The sequence below is a fragment of the Mustela nivalis genome (assembly GCF_964662115.1).
Source record: "Mustela nivalis genome assembly, chromosome: 5".
Taxonomy (NCBI): Eukaryota; Metazoa; Chordata; class Mammalia; order Carnivora; family Mustelidae; genus Mustela; species Mustela nivalis.
In genome coordinates, this window is record NC_139024.1 from 101584998 (window position 1) to 101603427 (window position 18430).

General features: G+C 38.1%; 1 protein-coding gene across 14 annotated transcripts in view; it reads right to left on the minus strand.

Annotated features, from left to right (window-relative positions):
* DST (dystonin) overlaps positions 1–18430 on the minus strand; it is a 469472-nt gene that overhangs the window by 245550 nt on the left and 205492 nt on the right. For all 14 annotated transcript variants that reach the window (XM_082731256.1, XM_082731255.1, XM_082731253.1 and 11 more), the window contains one exon: positions 8170–8231. In XM_082731256.1, the coding sequence (XP_082587382.1) occupies positions 8170–8231 (62 nt within the window). The remainder of the gene's footprint in view (positions 1–8169; positions 8232–18430) is intronic.

Below are 18430 nucleotides of genomic sequence, written 5' to 3' on the forward strand. Positions count from 1 at the left end.
ATAAGGCACTGTTGAAAGTAAATAGTGTTACTGTGGACTTTTTTCCTTGATGAGGAATTTATCACAAAGGTATCATTACTATTCATGATGAGAAAACGTTCAGAATTTCTCAGTCCCAAGTTACTATTCATCTACATGGAGCCATTTCATACTCACATATATCTTACTCTCTTGAAATCATCCATTTCTTCACATTTTTAAACCCTGATTTGCTTTTAAATTCTACATAAAGGGTCTTTAAACCAGACATTTCCCCAGAATGCTTTCAACCCTTCCTCTACTACATACACATACTCATATCACAACAGAATAACTTAAATGTCAAGTCATATTTGTAGAAAATCAGACTAATGTCTAAATGTCAAGCTCAGCTTCTCCTTCAGCTTTATTTTTTTTTTAATTTCTATATTTATTTGACAGTCAGAGATCACAAGCAGGCAGAGAGGCAGGCAGAGAGAGAGGGGGAAGCAGGCTCCCCGCTGAGCAGAGAGTCTGATGCGGGGCTCGATCCCAGGACCCTGGGATCATGACCTGAGCCAAAGGCAGAGGCTTTAACCTACTGAGCCACCCAGATGCCCCTCTCCTTCAGCTTTAATCACTGGGCTCCAGAGCACCTGGGTGGCTCAGTGGGTTAAAGCCTCTGCCTTCAGCTCAAGTCATGATCCCAGGTCCTGGGATCGAGTCCCGCATCGGGCTCTCTGCTCAGCAGGGAGCCTGCTTTCTCCTTTCTCTCTCTGCCTGCCTCTCTGCCTACTTGTGATCTCTCTCTGTCGAATAAATAAATAAAATCTATTTAAATAAATAAATAAATAAATAAAAATCACTGGACTCTAAATTCATCCTTAAGATTTCAGTGTAGTTGAAACAGCAAAATATCTGTACTGAGGCAGATATTTTTCACTTCCTCCTAGACTCCTTTGCCAATCTATGGGAAATTACATAATCTCTCTTAGCCTTATTTTCACACAGTACTAAAAATTACTAGGTGTATGGGGTTGAGAAATTACGGAACCTCTCTATCAATTTTATCACCTATAACACTGGGATAAAATAAGACCAGTCCATAAGGACAGTTATGAGAATTAAATAAACTAAGACAAGTGGGGGCACCTGGATGGCTCAGTCAGTTAGACATCTGCCTTCAGCTGAGGTCATGATCCTGGGGTCCTGGGATCAAGCCCCACAGCAGGCTCCCTGCTCAGCAGGGAGTCTACTTCTTCTGCTCCCTCCAACCATGCCCTCTTCTTGTGCATTCACTGGCTCTATCTCCCTCTCAAATGAAGAAATAAAAATTAAAAAAAAAAATTTTTAATTAAAAATAAATTTTAAAAAATAAACTAAGACATGACAGTGACAGATACTAGCACATGGTTACCTCTCAAGTACTATTAGCAGCTACTGTAAGTACCTAGCATATAGGCACAATAAAACATATTAAAATATTTTTGGTTATATCAAATGAAACTGAAGGTTAATTGTAATTTTCATCCATTTATCCATGATAGGGGTTCTCAAAATGTGGCCTCACAAGCTTAGCAACTTCAGCATTTTTTTAGAAACACAAATTCCTGGAACTTGCTGGAAATGGAAATTTCTAGGCCTCATCCCTGATCTAGTGTATCAGAAGCTCTTGGGGTAAGGCCTGCAATCTATTTTAACAAGCCCTCTAAGTGAGTCTGATGCAGCTAAAGTTTAAGAACCACTCAGATAAACCAAAGGTCTTTTAAATACATATATATTATTTGCAGATTTTAAGAACCAAACCACTGCCTTATATTCTCAGAAGATATATTCTTCGTTAGCCCTTTATGTAGTCAATGCTGCATATACTCTCCCATCTTATCTATGCCCATAGATGTAAAATCACTCAAGAAGTATACAGTGGTAAAGAACATAGAGCAAATTATAACTTCTTCTCTACTCTCTAAAAGTTATCACTCTGCTCTCAGCTTGGGGATATACATTTCCTTCCAGCCACCAAATCAGAAAATAAAGAATAATGTGATTGATTCACTAGAGCCATGAAGTTATTGACTTTAAAATGTGGGCAAAAGATATCCAAGCTATGAATAAATGAAGCTTTCCAAAGACCAGATGGAACAGAGTCAGTTGGGTGTCTCCTGTGTGATAACCAAGCAGTAACCACCACATAGGGTACAGTGCAATATTGGAATCCAGGGTCCCTTCCTCTCTAAATGCATTTATGCACCAATAAATTAAAATTCAGACCAAATATCCTACTATATAATGTTAAGGGATAAATTTACTTATAGCAGCTGGTACAGAGGAATTTATCTCCACTATAATTTGCCGGTTAGATGGACTCAAGGTAAGGAAAGCCCATTTTAGGGACTTCTTTAGACTCCAATGTTGTCCTAAAAACTGTTCATCCCCTTAAATTATTCCTCTTAAATACAGCCTCTCAGTCACAGTTCAGTTTCTAATTCTAGGTCTAAATAAACAATTATACAGGAAATTTTCTAATCTTTGGTAACTATTGAAGTACTTCAGAAAACAAAGGGCTTCCTTCTTTCTTGTTTACCCTAGAGTAAGGGAAAAGCTAAATCATAGGTACTTAAATCTTAGGTGCCATTTCTTATACTACCATCTTGCTGATTTCTAAATAGCCAGACAGAATTGCATGTGATCAGTAACAACAAAAACTAAATAATAATATAAGACCCTCTAGTTTATAAAGTTCCAGGAGTAGAATGGACATTAAAAAATTACTGTAGGGGTGCCTGGGTGGTTCAGTGGGTTGAGCCTCTGCCTTCAGCTCAGGTCGTGGTGTCAGGGTCCTCGGAGCCCGCATCAGGCTCTCTGGTTGGCGGGGAGCCTGCCTCCCCCACTCTCTCTCTGCCTGCCTCTCTGCCTACTTGTGATCTCTGTCTGTCAAATAAATAAATAAAATATTCTTTTAAAATACTGTAAATAATTAAAGACTACCATCAATTTTATGTCTTAGAACAATTCTCTGGATAAAATTACCTAACTGAAGTCATGAACATTTTTGAGAACAACCCACTCATGGTTTTTAATGCTATAATTAAAATTATGCTAAAGACTAATACATAAATGTTACCAACACCGATAGTTTACCTAAATATCTAATCTGCAAGGTAAACAACCCAGTGTGTGAAGAGACGTGCAGTGGGAGCAAACTTTGATGTGTCAACTGGACTTTATTCTTAGAAGTATTCTGAAGAATAATGCACCAAAAGGAAAACACTCCTGACGGAACAATCAATGTAAGGGCAGGCTTAGTCCTACAGCTGAAATATGAGAACACTGCTATTTAAGTACATTTAGAAAAATGCAAGAGGCCTCCGTTCACCACCAAGTGTTAAGTGTTTTTTTGTTTTTTCTTCCTCCCAAAAAAATATTCTACCCAAATATTCTATGTTTAGACATATGGATATAATAGTAACTTACGCCGTCATTTAAAAACTCCTCTACCTGCACTGTTAACTGCTCACCAATTACTCCCGGTGCTTTAGGAAGTTATAGTTTATGCAGCTGCAGAATAGTTTTAGCAATGCTAAAATCATGCCCTAAGAACAGTGCAGGTAGAGTAAACACAGCCTATTAGCCAAGGGGACCCCGCTGGCAGATCTGCAACCTATCCCAGTGCACGAGGAAACCACACTTTGGACACAGTCCCTGTTCTAACTTATATTCGCATTTCAGGACGGGTACTACAGTTCTGCCAGTAAAGTTCTCCCTTCTGTAAAGGAAGGAAGCAAACTTTGTGGACTATGCCCTCCCATTGTGAATCTAAGTGCAATCACAACTGAAGAACAAAAATGGCCAACCTTTCAGAAGTCTGGTGGGCCTGCACTGATTCCCTTTCCGCAAAGAGAGTGTGTGGGAGAAGAGGGAAAAGAGGAACCAGAAAGACTTTGGGGGCCCCAAGTCAATTCATAAATGACTGCGGAGCAATGCTTACAGAGGAGAGGAGGGTATGGCCAACAGGATTACCTCAAATAAATAATTTTCCCGTGTCCCAGTAGAACATGAAGGTAAGAAGGCAACAGGCCAATCTACTACCTCTACAGATTCTGAACCTAAATCTCAGCTTTTTCTACTAAAAGGGAAAGTACTGGGGCAGCAGGCTGGGCACGGGGGAGAGACACAGTTCTTTAAGACTGCCTTTGGCCGGGGTTATGATCTCAGGGTCCTGGGATCAAGCTGCAGGTCAAGCTTCCTGCTCGCAAGGAACCTCCTACTCCCTCTCCCGCCAGCTGGTGCTCTCTCCTGCTATCTCTCTCTCTCTCTCTCCCTCCTTCTCAAATAAACAAAATCTTTTAATAAATAAATAAAAGGGAAAGTACCTGAGGTAAGAAAAGAGATTTGGATGAGAGGGGAGAAGGGTTCCTGAGGCAACATACACAATGTGCCAATTAACATATTTTATGTTTAACTGGATTATCTCTTTTGTATCCTCACACTTACCTATCACTGCCACCATTTTACAGATGAAAGCCTAACAAGGTTAAGGTCTCACGAATAATAAACTGTAAAGCCTGGACACAAGCCCTGTCTGACCTCGTGTTGCCTCCCATCTTTGGTTCACATGCCACAGACTAATAACTTTGGGAGCCATTCTTCTTTCAAAGACAATTTGCTCTAACTTAGCAAAATATATAATTTGTAAAATGAAAAGAAAAAATTCAGCAAAGTCATATCTGTTCCAGGACCTCCCTGTTCTAGTTCTTCCTGGAGACAAAACTGTGCTGGAAAAAATAGGGTAAAATACTTATATAATATTATCTTAAAATAAAAAAAATAATAATTTAGAAAGGGCAAAATTTGTAAGAAGATGAAAAACACATCCCTAGCTGGGGTCAGCACTCCCTGGCAGCTGAGCCAAGAGCAGAGTCTCTAGACCCTAAACCCCATAGGGCCATCCTAAGGCACAATTCTGGAACTGTGTGAGAGCACCCTTTGTGTACAAGACAACCATTCCTCCCATATTTTCCCCTTTAACCTCCTCCCTCACCTCTTTACTCTCTTCTCCTAGATTTCCCCTTTAACCCCCTCCTTCCCCATGGGTTAAAGACTACTTGTTACTATAGTTAAAATGGATAAAACATAAAGAAAACACACAGAATTATCCAATTATCTAAATGATTTCATTCTCGTTTTTTTCTCGCCTTACTCATTTTCATTTTATTGACTTAGTTGTCATAGCCATCCTCTCCTATGATCCCATTTTATTAAAAACTCTTCAAATAACATAACTCTCATTCACTAAAAAGGAATATGGTGGGGCACCTGGGTGGCTCAGTTGGTTAAGGGACTTCCTTAGGCAAAGGTCACGATCCTGGAGCCCTGGGATCGAGTCCCGTATCAGGCTCCCAGCTCCATGAGGAGTCTGCCCCTCCCTCTGACGCTCTCCCCTGTCATTTTCTTTCTCACTCTCTATCAAATAAATAAATAAAATCTTTAAAAAAAACAAAAACTTTTAAAAAGGAATATGGTAAGGTAAAAAAAGACATGGGATCCACTTCTCTCCTTTCCCTGTTTCTCCCTTGCAGATGTTCAACATGTCAATGAAGAACATAAGAAAATCAATACAGAAAAAAATATTACTTTCTAATATTAAAATTTTTTACTTAAAATTCACATTTTTATGTTGTATTTCCCACTAATGGGATTATGACCAATGGCTGCCTGGGGCAAAAGAGTCCAGCACATTTTTTAGTGAGAGGAAAGAGGCTGACTACATAGTGCCACATTCCTTTTTCCATCACTTGAGCAAAACATGGAAAAGATCACATAAAGCCTGCCCTTTCTCTGGTTAACCAATAACAACACAAACCTTAACAGCCTGGTGCCTCTAAATGTTTGAGGTTAAAGCCCTAACTTCCAGACATAAAAGAATGAAAGATTTAATAATTATGTTCTCACATATTTGAGTTTTGTGCCAGAGATTTCAGTGCACAATTTTTAAGATTATAAGGGAAGACAACTTTGAGCTGACACTAGAGCAAAACAGAACAAAAATGTAAGCAATCGACAATGGGAGTTAGCCAAGACTCTACTGTCTAGCTTTCCTCCACTCCCTCCAGTGACTCCTCATTTAATAAAACTTAACTTTAAACTCTGACACTGTAAAATACTTCAGGAAACAAATAAGCCAATTTGATTACAACCCTAAGCAACTGAATTGCCATCTAATGGCTGTTCTGCATAAAATAACATATTTTCCCAATTCTTACTGCATTGCAGCAGAAATAAGCCTTAAATCATGAGATCTGTCATTTTATTAAAAAAAAAAAAAAAGCAGTCACATAGTCCAGGTAAATCAAGCTTTGAATGCTTGCTGTCTGACTTTGAACCACTAAATTAAACCACCTTGGGTAGTTGCTATAAGAATTAAATGATTTAATGTATGCAATGTATATTACACACAGTGAGAATACTCTTGCCAGGCACTGTATAAATAATATAGCCTTTGTCCTCAAGCAGCTCAAATAGTGTTTTGACATTTTTAGCAAAGGAAGTCTCCTTTTACTTGACCATTCAATTTATGAACTACTCAAAAGATCAATGGTCTAGTCCAACATGCCTGGCACACAATAGGCCCCTAATAAATAGTCAGTGATACAGTTCCTGTGGAGGTCATCCTCACTTCTGCTTCTACTTCTCTCTGGTATTTACTGGCAACAGTTGGAACCAGAGCAGTTACACTCCAGAAGACATGGGGCAATTCTCTGTGTCCCCTAACATGCCCCGCCAAGAGAGCCACAGTTACAAGGATTGCTAGGACATCAGCTACCAAAGGGGAACCTCTGCATCACAAACTCTGCTTCCCGTGGATTCACCTCAGAAATGGGGAACTCCTGTCAGAGATTCCAACTCCAAAGTTTCATACCACAACCCTCACATCAACCCATCATCTCTGCCCCACCCTGTGGAAGAGCCCTACTCACAATATGTGTGTGATGAGACAGAAGATTGGAAGAGGGTAGTAGGTAAACTGTTGGTATCCTTCATTAGTATTCACAATATATTTCCTCACAAAATCACCACAAAGCACTGTGTCTCAACCTTTTATCTCTTGCCAAAATACAAAGGATTCAGCTCCCAGCAGTACCAGAAGCTCCCTACAGAAATGATTCTCAGTTGGAGAGTGGGTGACATCGCTTGCCTGAAGGATACATCAGAATTTGGGAAAAGGATTTTGTCAATGAGTAGAGAAAGCGAGAGGACTAAAACATCCCTCAGGTGATATTGATATGCCCCTTGAAATGAGAACCACTTTTATAGAAGGCTATTACATGCTTTATTGGTACATTATTGGTACTCCTTTGTTACATGATGCTTTAAATAGGATTTGTGAGTAGCTTAAGAATATAACCTCATTTAAAATAATGTTTCTTTATAAGAAAATTCTAAGTCCCAAACAGCAGACTTATTTAATGTTACCTGTCTCCAACTTGAGGACTATCCATAAGAGGGAGAAAAAACTGATTAATAGTTCATTGTAAAGTCATATAGGTGCTTTAGCTGTGATTTATAGAAGGGCTTCAGTGGGAACCAATAACTCCATGAAATTGTATGCAAATTTTATGTGTATATGTATTTTTCTGGAGAGCTTGTAATAAAGTGTCCCAGAGCACACAAAGAAATATTAATTTCAGAACCACAACTATTTACTACACAGAGAAATGTACACATAAGCACCAATATCTAGGTCATACCAAGTACAAGAAGTTAAAGAACTCTAGACATCTGTCTCTATAATCCACCTTTTTTCCCATATAACCCTCTGCCATCCACATATATATCTGATACCAGAACTTGGTTTCAATCTTGAGAGAGAAAAAATCTTACTGAGAACTGAAGTCTTTTCATGCCCTAATACATAAATATTTACATGCTTCTTATATGCTAAGACTTTTTACAGAGTCCAGTAATAATGGGTTTTAACTAAGTCACAGAGTGCACTGTAATCACCATGTACTTATCTTCTCGCCTTCATCATTACCCACAGGCCACACACCAGATAATTATAGATAACTAAAATGCATGTCAAATGCTCTAGAATTTAAATTTTCGATTTGCTGTTGAAAAGCTATGCTTCAGAGCCATACAATTAATTCTTGCACAACAAATTAAAAGTATGCTAAACAATTCCATGATGTGAAAATAACATTAACCGACCTTCATGAGATGCTGATTTATCCATTTTGTAAACGTTTTCTTTTGAACTTTGTCCCGTTCATCTGTAAGGGGAAGAAAAGACATAACATGAAGTTGGTAAAATCTGTGAAGAGGAGATTTTAATCATGATTATACATATAAGTAAAAATACGGTCTTCAAAAAGTACTGTTTAGTACATTTGGACTTTCTTGTTAAGTTTTGACAGCTTACAGCTAACCATAAGAAAGTTAGAAAGCCATCTGTCAAGCTAGTCTCTTTGCAGGGTTGTATTTGCCAATGTTACTCCATTAAACAAACCCCTCTGCGCACTCCATTGGCATAAACTCCGTCACAGGTACCACTCCGAGGAAGCTGTCTGACAAAAACCTTTCTAGCTTCAGGTGAGCCCTTACCCTGAACTTCCCTAAGCACTTGACCATATATTACATCCCATTTGGTCTTCCAGCTAAAAGTGGGAAGGTAGGTAGTGCCATTCTCATCTTGTAGAAGGAGAAACCAAGACTTAGAGGGGTTAAATGGTTGTCCACAACTATTTAGCAAAACATTTAATCGCTGTGATAAAAGGAAAGACTCACATTCAGGACCTTTGGCTGAAGTAAACTGACTAACCATGTTTCTAACCATGTTTCTTCTTTTCTAGATACCTGGTTGTGAACTGTCTGGTAAAAAAGAAACATCCCAACTAGATCCTCACTACAGAGAGCTAATACTGCCATGGTTACCACAGACATGGTACACAGAAGAGCGAGGGAAGGCTTCTTATGATTTAAGGAGAAGAGTACTGGAAAGTTTGGTTCATCACATCATTATTACAAAAGAAAACCATAACCTTCCAACATCTAGAAGTGACACTCGAAACTATACTACCTTCCTCCTCCCTGGTTCTACGCAGCAGTTCTCTGTGTAATTGTTTCCCTTCTTCCTCCTTTCTGTATCTAGGATAGTGCTTTCTTCTTTGGTGGTCTTCTTCCTTCTCTACCACAGTTTGAAATTCTCCATCCATTCCCTAGGGATAGGCTATATCTCACTTTCTCCCTCCTCATTCTTCATCCCTGAGTGCCCTTAAACTATTTTAATGGAAATGAAGTTCCTTTGAAAATGTTTTTCTATTTATTAAAAGTATTTACGGACACGGTTAGGGGGATTGGATTCAGATGGCTGCACAGCAATACCCTGAACTCACCTATAAACACACTCAATCTATAGCTACGTGTGAGTGAATTCCTTCTGATAAAGACCTGAAAACTAGCCAAACATCTCCTCTATGACAAAGGACGATGACAACAACCAAAAACAAAACAAAACAAAACAAAAAACAACAAAACACTGAGATAGGTAGGAGATGGTCTCATCAAAAACCCTACCCCCAATGTAGGGACCCACAACAACTGTGGCAGGGATCTCACAAATGTAGAGCATCTCCCTGAGGAATGTATTTGTGCCCTATACCAGGCATCATAACCCTTGGACCTGCACCAGAGAAATGGGCCCCCAAAATACCTGACTTTGAAAAACAACAGGGTTTACATCCAAGAGAACCAAAAGGCTGTGTGGGAGCCTGTGTGGGAGAGAGAATGTTCACTCTTAAAGGGCTCACACACAGACTCACTCAACCATGGAACCAGCACAAAAGCAACAGTTTAAAAAGCACTTAGACCACATGAGAAGGAGATTCATTAGCTAATCTTAAAGCTTCTGCTGGACGTGTAAGGGCACCACCACCACCCCCTTCTCCCAAAGTCCCACTTCAGCCAGTAGGGAGCCCTGTTCCACCCTGGACTGCCCCAAAGCACTATTGAAGATGGTGGGATTCCCTAGTCCTAGGCTTCACATGGAGTCTACTGAAGCCAGTGGGCACATGCAGTCCACACACGGGTGACCCCTTAAGCCCTTATCTCTGGTGGCCAGGGCGGACACTGTTGCTGGGCTCCATGGAACTAGAATAGGGGAGATAGTTCTTGGCAGGCTACAGCTCCCAGGGCAAAGCACAAACATGAGACTGAAACACACCCCCACTGTTCCTGTGGAAATAGCGTATTTACTTGTCTTGGAGCATTAGTCAGAAGGGCAAGCTTCAGGTTTACCATACATAGACAAACCACGGAGGAACTCTCAGAAAACATGGGCCAGAGGTGGCCACCTTTGTACTCTCCCTTAGCCTCACTATGGCTTACAGGTACTTCCCAGAAAGAGCTTATTCACTCATCTGGAGCCCTGATTTTTCAACTGTTGCCAAGAAGACATCTCTAAATTACTTGGTCTGCAGACCCAGGAAAGGCTATGACTATGATCCCACAGGACTGTATATATTTGCATACTTTAAAAGGGGCTGACTGAGGGCCTGGTTTACAGTCAGTCAGAAAATAAATGCTGACTGAGATCCCTTCCTTTGGAACACTGTCAGGGTTTGACACAATCTCAACAACTGGGACCAAGGATAAAGCAGCCTGCTTAAACAATCACAAAAGTTTGAGAGACAACCAAGAGCTAGGGTAAGGTTGAATGATAAGGTCCATCGCCTACACAAAATCACTCCTTCAAGATGGGGAGAGGTTGGTGATTTGCCTGGTACACAGAAATGAATACAGAGAGACAAGCAAAATGAGGGAACCCAGAAATATGTTTCAAGCAAACGAATAAGATAACACCCCAGGAAAACATTTAATGAACTGGTGGTAAGTAACTCACCCGACAGAGTTCAAGCAATGGTCATTAAGATACAGAACTTGAGGGGCACCTGGGTGGCTTAGTGGATTAAGCCACTGCCTTCGGCTCAGGTCATGCATGATCTTGGGGTCCTGGGATCGAGCCCCGCATCTGCCTCAGCATCCCTGCTGAGTGGAGAGCCTGCTTCCCCCTCTCTCTCTGCCTGACTCTCTGCCTACTTGTGATCTGTCAAATAAATTAATAGAATCTTAAAAAAAAAAAAAAGATACAGAACTTGAGAGAAGAATGGATAAACTTCAAAAGATAGAAAATATTAAGAAAGTACTAAACAGAAGTCACAGAGCTGAAGAATATCATAACTGAACTTAAAAATACATCAGAGTAGTTCAACAGCAAACTAGATGAAGCAGAAGAACAGATCATCCTGGAAGACAAGGCAATGGAACCCAGCCAAACACAGGAGCAAAAAGAATAAAAAGTATTTTTAAAAATGTAGATAGTTTAAGAGACCCATAAAACAACATCACACAGGATAACATTTACATCCCAGAAAGAGAAGAGAAAGAATGAGAAAAGGGGCAAAAAAATTTTTGAAGAAATAATGGCTGAACATTTCCCTAACCTAAGGAAGGAAGGAGACATCTAGGTCCATGAAGCATAGAAAGCTCCAAATAAGAAGAACTCGGAGACCCACACCAAGAGACCCTGTAATTAAATCGTCAAAAGTTAAAAGAAAAAGAGAGAATCTTAAAAGCAGCAAGAGAAAAACCATTTGCTACATAAAAGGGAAGCCCCATAAGACTATAAGCTGATTTTTCAGAAGAAACTTTATAGGCCAGAAGAAAGTGGCATGATATATTCCAAATACGGAAAGGAAAAAAAAAACTTCCAACCAAGAATACTCTACCCAGGAAGTTTATCATTCAGAACTGAAAGAACAGCTAAAGGTATTCATTACCACTAAACTGGCCTTCCAACAAATGTTACAGAAACTTCTTCAAGCTGAAAAGAAGAAGCACTAACTAATAACAAGAAAATATGTATTTAGAGAAGTAAAAACTATGCTGGGAAAGCAAATATAAAGGTAGTAGATTAGTCACTTGTAAATCTACTGTGAGGTTTAAAAGACGAAAGTAGTAAAATCAACTATAACTACAATAGTAAATTAAGGGGTAAACAAAAGTATTTAAGATACTTCAAAAAGACTAAACACAAAGGTGGAGGCAAAGTAAAAAGGTACAGTTTTTAGAATGTGCTCAAACTCAATACCAACTTAAAATAGACTTTTATGTATAAAGAATGAGACAGGTGAATCTCACAGTAACCACAAAGGAAAAATTTATAGTAGGTACATAAAAGATAATGAGAAAAGAAACAAAACACAACACTAAAAAAAGTTATCACATTACAATGGAAGGAAGCAAATGAAGAAAAAAACAGAGAGGAGCTACAAAAATAAGCAGAAAACAATTAACAAAATGACATTAAGTACACACCTATCAAAAATTGCTTTATTTTTTTAAAGATTTCATTTTTAAAGATTTTATTTTAAAGATTTAAGCCCCAACATGGGGCTCAAACTCACAACCACAAGATCAAGTTGCATGCTCTACCACCTGAGCCAGCCATATGCCCCAATAATTGCTTTCAATGTAAATGGACTAAATTCTTTAATCAAAAGACACAGATTGGCTCAATGGATTTAAAACAAGACATCTATATACTGCAAATAAAAGACTCACTTCAGATCTAAGGATACACATAGACTGAAAATGAAGGGATGGAAAACATGCCGTATGCAAACAGAAAAGAAAAGAAAGCTGCTATAGCTACACTTACATCAGACAAACTAGACTGTAAAACAAAGACTGTGTAAGAGACAAAGGACATTATATAATGATAAAAAGGTCAATCCAACAAGACAATTTAACCCTTGTAAATATTTATGCACTCTAAATATATGAAGCAATTATTAACAAGACCTAAAAGGAGAAATTGACAGCAATGCAATAATAATATGGAATTTTAACAACCCATTTATATCAATGAATAGATCATCCAGAAAAAAAATTAATATGAAAACATTGGCCTTAAATGATACACTGGACCAGATGGATTTAATACATATATATGGAATATTCTATCCAAAGGCAGTAGAATACACATTCTTCTCAAGTATATGGAATATTCTCTAGGACAGATCAAATATTAGAGCAAAAACCAGGTCTCAACAAACTTAAGAAGATAAAAATCATATCAAGCATCTTCTTTGACCATAATGGTATGAAACTAGAAAGTAATTACAGCAACAGAAGTCACAAATACATGGAGATTAAACAACATGCTAGTGAACAACTAATAGGTCAACAAAAAAGTCAAAGGGGTAGTTTAAAAATACCTTGGGACAAATGAAAATGTAAATAAAATATTCCAAAATCTATGGGATATAGCAAAAGCAGTTCTAAGCAAAAAGTTCGCAGCAATGAGTTTCACAGGCCTGCCTTAGAAAACATGGAAAATTTCAAATAAACAATCCCACTTTCCACCTAAAGGAACTAAAAAATAAGAGTAAACAAAGCTCAAAGTTAGAAGGAAGGAAATAATAAAGATCAGAATGGAAAATTCTTCCTTAACTTATAATGGGTTTATATCCCAAAAACCCCATCAGAGATTGCAGTCAAATGCTCTACCCCTGAGCTATACTCCCCAATAACCCCATCAGAAATTTAATATATCATTGACTGATAATGTATTTGTTACACCAAACCTACAGAACATCACAGCTTAGCCTAGCCTACCTTAAATATGCTCAGAACACTTACACTGGCCTACAGGTGTGCAAAATCATCTAACACAAAGCCTATTTTATAATAAAGTTCTGATTCACCACATAATTTATCAACTGCTGAATTATGGAATATTGAATGTTTTATAAGTGTAGAATGGTTGTAACTACAGCAGTTATTTACCTGTGTCATCACATGCCTGCCTGGGAGCTGCAGCTGATACTGCTTAGCATCATGACAGAATATTATACCACATATCAGGAGCAAAAAAAAAAAAAAAAATCAAAATTCAAAGTATAGTTCTTACTGAATGTATATCACTTTCACACTAGAGTAAGTCTAAAAATCTAACTTGAATCGTCATAAATTAGGGACCATCTGTAAATGCAATAGAGACAAAACCAATAAAAAAGATCAATGGAGCTAAGAGTTGGTTCTTTGAAAAGATAAAATTAACAAGCTTTTACCTAGACTCACAAAGAAAAAGAGAACTCAAATAAATAAAATTGGAAATGAAAGAGAAGCTATAACTGATTACACAGAAATACAGAGGATCATGAAGAGACTACTATAACAAATTATACCCTCAACAAATTAAACCTAGGATGGGTAAATTCCCAGAAACATACAATTTTCTAATATCAAATCACGAAATAGAAAATCTGAATAGATCAATCACTAGTAAGGAGACTGAATCAGTAAATAACTCCAAACAAACAAAAGTTCAAGAGCACACAGTGTTTTACTGTTGAGTATGGTGTTAGCTATGGGTTTAATGTATGGCCTTTATTATGTTGAGCTATGTTGCCTTTACACCCACTTTATTGAGTTTTTATCAAAATGGATGTTGAAATTTATCAACATCCATTATGATAAAAAAACATTTTTTCACCTATTGAAATAATATAATTTTCATCCTTCATTTTGTTAATATGGTATATCATTTTGATTGATTTGTCAATGTCAGATCACCCAGAACAAATCCCACTTGATTATGATGTATGACTCTTTTAATCTATTGTTGAATTTGGTTTGCTAATATTTTGTTGAAGATTTTTGCCTCTATGTTCATCAGGAATATCAGGCTATACTTTTTTTTTTTTTTTTGTGGTGTCATGGTCTGGTTTTGTTATCAAGGTAATGCTAGCCTCGTAAAATGAGTTTGGAAATATTCCCTCCTCTTAATTTTTGAAACAATTTGAGGACAGATATTAAATCTTTGAATGTCTGGTAGAATTCCAGATGGCCAAAAGCGCATGAAAAGATGTTCAGTATCATTAATTATCTTGGAAATGCAAATCAAAACCACAATGAGATATCACTGCACACCTGTTAAATGGCTGTTATCAAAAAGTCAAGAAATAGCAAGTGCTGGAGAAAACGTGGATAAAAGGGAACCCTTGTGCCCTGTCGGTGGGGATATAGATTGGTACAGCCACTATAGAAAACAGTATGGAGGGGCGCCTGGGTGGCTCAGTGGGTTGAAGCCTCTGCCTTTGGCTCAGGTCATAATCCCAGGGTCCTGGGATCGAGCCCCCCCTCCCCGCCCGCATCGGACTCTCTACTCAGCGGGGAGCCTGCTTCCCTTCCTCTCTCTGACTCTCTGCCTACTTATGATACCTGTCAAATAAATAAATAGATAGATAGATAGATAAATAAATAAATAAACAAACAAACAGTATGGATGTTCCTCAAAAAATTAAAAATAGAATGACCATAGGGTAGTTGATCTAGCTATTTGACCTCTGGCTATTTATCCAGAGAAAACAAAAACACTAATTCCCAATGTAAAATCTCTAGGCACAAATCTCCCCAAAAACAATGAAATCAAGTAATTGTTAACCAATATTATCATCCACAAAATATGTATTAATTCCTCTCTTGGCCCCTTTAGGGTATCGTCTATACGTTAGTCACCTTTGTCTATCCCAGAGAAGATGTTATAGTGCTTTTATGCACTTACCAAATAAAAATACCCCATGGGGCACCTGCGTGGCTCAGTGGGTTAGGCCTCTGCCTTCAGCTCAGGTCATGATTTCAAAGTCCTGGGATCGAGCCCCATATCCGGCTCTCTGCCCAGCAGGGAGCCTGCTTCCCCCTCGCTCTCTGCCTGTCTCTCTGCCTACTTGTGATCTCTCTCTCTCTGTCAAATAAATAAATAAAATCTTAAAAAAAAAATACCCCAAATGTGAATTAATTATGCCTCAAAAAGGACAACTGAAATCTATATAGGTAGATATACTACTATACCTCTTAAAGCAATAATGGGATCTTAGACATCTTTGAGCCTTGTTCCTAAAGAGCTCAGAATGAACCTAAATTACTAGTACATAAGACAAGAACAAAGTATAAGAAGCAACTACTTGTCCTACTTACTGATAAAATATAGATTCTATACATCCCTCATTTAGTCATTCATTCCAACATCTATCAAGCCATATGATGAGCCCAGTGCCACAGCGGTACTGGGATCACCATGCTGATAGAAAGTGCACTGGCCCTTGCTCTCCGGAGTTCATCATCTAGAGAGGGCACCTGACATGAAAGCAGCGTGATAAGCATGCCAACAGAGCAAACGATGCAGCATTCACCATGTAAGCAAGCACAAATAAGAGAAAGACCAATCCTGCTCAAGGCGCCAAATGGGACTCCAAGGAAAAGAAGTCAATTAGCAAGACAGAAGACAGCCCTGTGTCAAAACCCAAGTGTTAGAGTGCCTTGGGTGGCTCAGTTGGTTAAGTGTCTGCCTTCAGCTCAGATTATGATCCAAGGGTCCTCGGATGGAGCCCTGCATTGTGCTCCCTGCTCAGTGGGGAGCCTGCTTCTCCTCCCTCTGCCACTTCCCTGCTTGTACTTACTGGCTCTATCTATCAAGTAAACAAATAAAATCTAAAAAAAAAAAAAAAATAAGAAGTGTTGTGATTCCCTCCAGAGTTGCCTCCTCTACACCAAAGAGACAGTCATCTTTCAAATAGAAGTGCTGAACAAATCTCAGTCACAGACAATGGTGTGGAAGAACCTCGCTCTGCGGTGCCATGTGACCTTTGGACAAGCGAGTGCAAACAATCAAACCTCTGCACCAAAGTCTAGGACTTATATCACCTTTCCGGCACTGCTTTTCCAAGCCTCCAGCAAAAAGTAAACAGAGTAGGGGAATAAAAAAAAGATTACCTCTTAGGCAATACCTACATTATTCCCATCTAATTAATAACCTAGGACCCTAATCTTAAATCATCAAGAAAAAAAATTAAAATGTATTATTTATTAAAAATCTTCATAATTCAAGGATAGACAGCTTTCATATCATGTTACAGAATACGAGATTAAGGCATTCCTGTAAACTATCCTCCAAAATTCTATTAAATTTTTGGATTATCATGTAATATAAACTTTAAACAAATTTATTCTGTCTCATTAAATTTAATATATGTATATGTTATATATAATTATATATGTTATATACAATATATAATTATGTACATAATTATGTATATTATACAAAGTCTTCTCCTTTTGACACATAATGGCTAATAAAATATATTTCTTATTTTCTAAATTAACAAAAAATGGTCCTCTACTTTAAGGAATATGAAGAAATAGAATATGTGTTCTTAAAAAATCACTTATTGATTAATTTCTTACCCACATGATATATAAAGAATTGTGATTTAATCAAATAAGTTTCCTCCTGGTACAGATGACAGATTCAGTTAAGTGATACAACTCTAAAAACGTTATTTTGATCCCTGAGGTTTGGCTATGGTGGTTTCTGCTAGAGGCTCAAAAGCCCTGCTGAAAATATAAGGTGGGAGTTAAATATTTGTGAGATAATACTGAGGAAATGCCGAGGAAATATACCTCGGAATTATGACGCACAACTAAAGTACATGAGTAAGGTACCAAGAGCAAGCTAACTACGTAACACACACATTTCATAAAATCTGATACTGTTTTCTAACAGTTAACACCTAAACCTTTTCTTTCAGACCCTGATGAACCTAGCTGACTCCCATTCAAGTATACCAAGGCAGTTTCTTCGACACTGGAAGCCTCCCACAGCACCACAACAATGAGGAAAGAGGTATGGTGAACTTGAAGGGCCTCAGCTTCCTTCAGGAAAGCAGCTTAAGATCAGGGAATAATTCAGGTCTGGGGAGACAGTGATGTGCCACTTTCCAGAAGCATTATTTCAAAAGGGAGTTATTTCAAAAGGGAGTATTCCAGATTACACCATCTAATTTTCCAATTACAAGTCTCATGATGGTTCTTTATTTCATTTCAGGAAGGGATGTCTAACACTGACATTTATATTTAGGGCAACGTTGCTATGACAACAAATAGGGAAAACCACTCCTGAGATTTTAACCGATTTTACTGGTTTTACAGATTTTACAGGTTTTCCAGTTATTTTTCTGAATGAAGTTTTAGAACATTCCTCTACTGGAAAATTATTTCATGTATAGAGTAAGTTCCAAGTAAAAATATACATCTATGATCATTTTATAAAGTACAACCTGGCTGAAAATATATAATGACACAAAATGCAAAGAATAACAGAATTTGGAAAAAAACAAATATATGTGCAAAAACAGCACGGATTATTATTACAACCTACACTGACTGGCTTTCAATAAAATCCAATCAAAATTAAATCCACTTAGTAATCATACATAAAATAAATATTAGGATTGTTTAAACACATACCCTATGTACAATGAGAGGGTGAAAGTTCTCTCCAGCGAGGCTCAGAAGTTACTATGTGAGCCTCTCCAGATTTCTGAAGGGTGCCCCACGGACTGCTAAACTC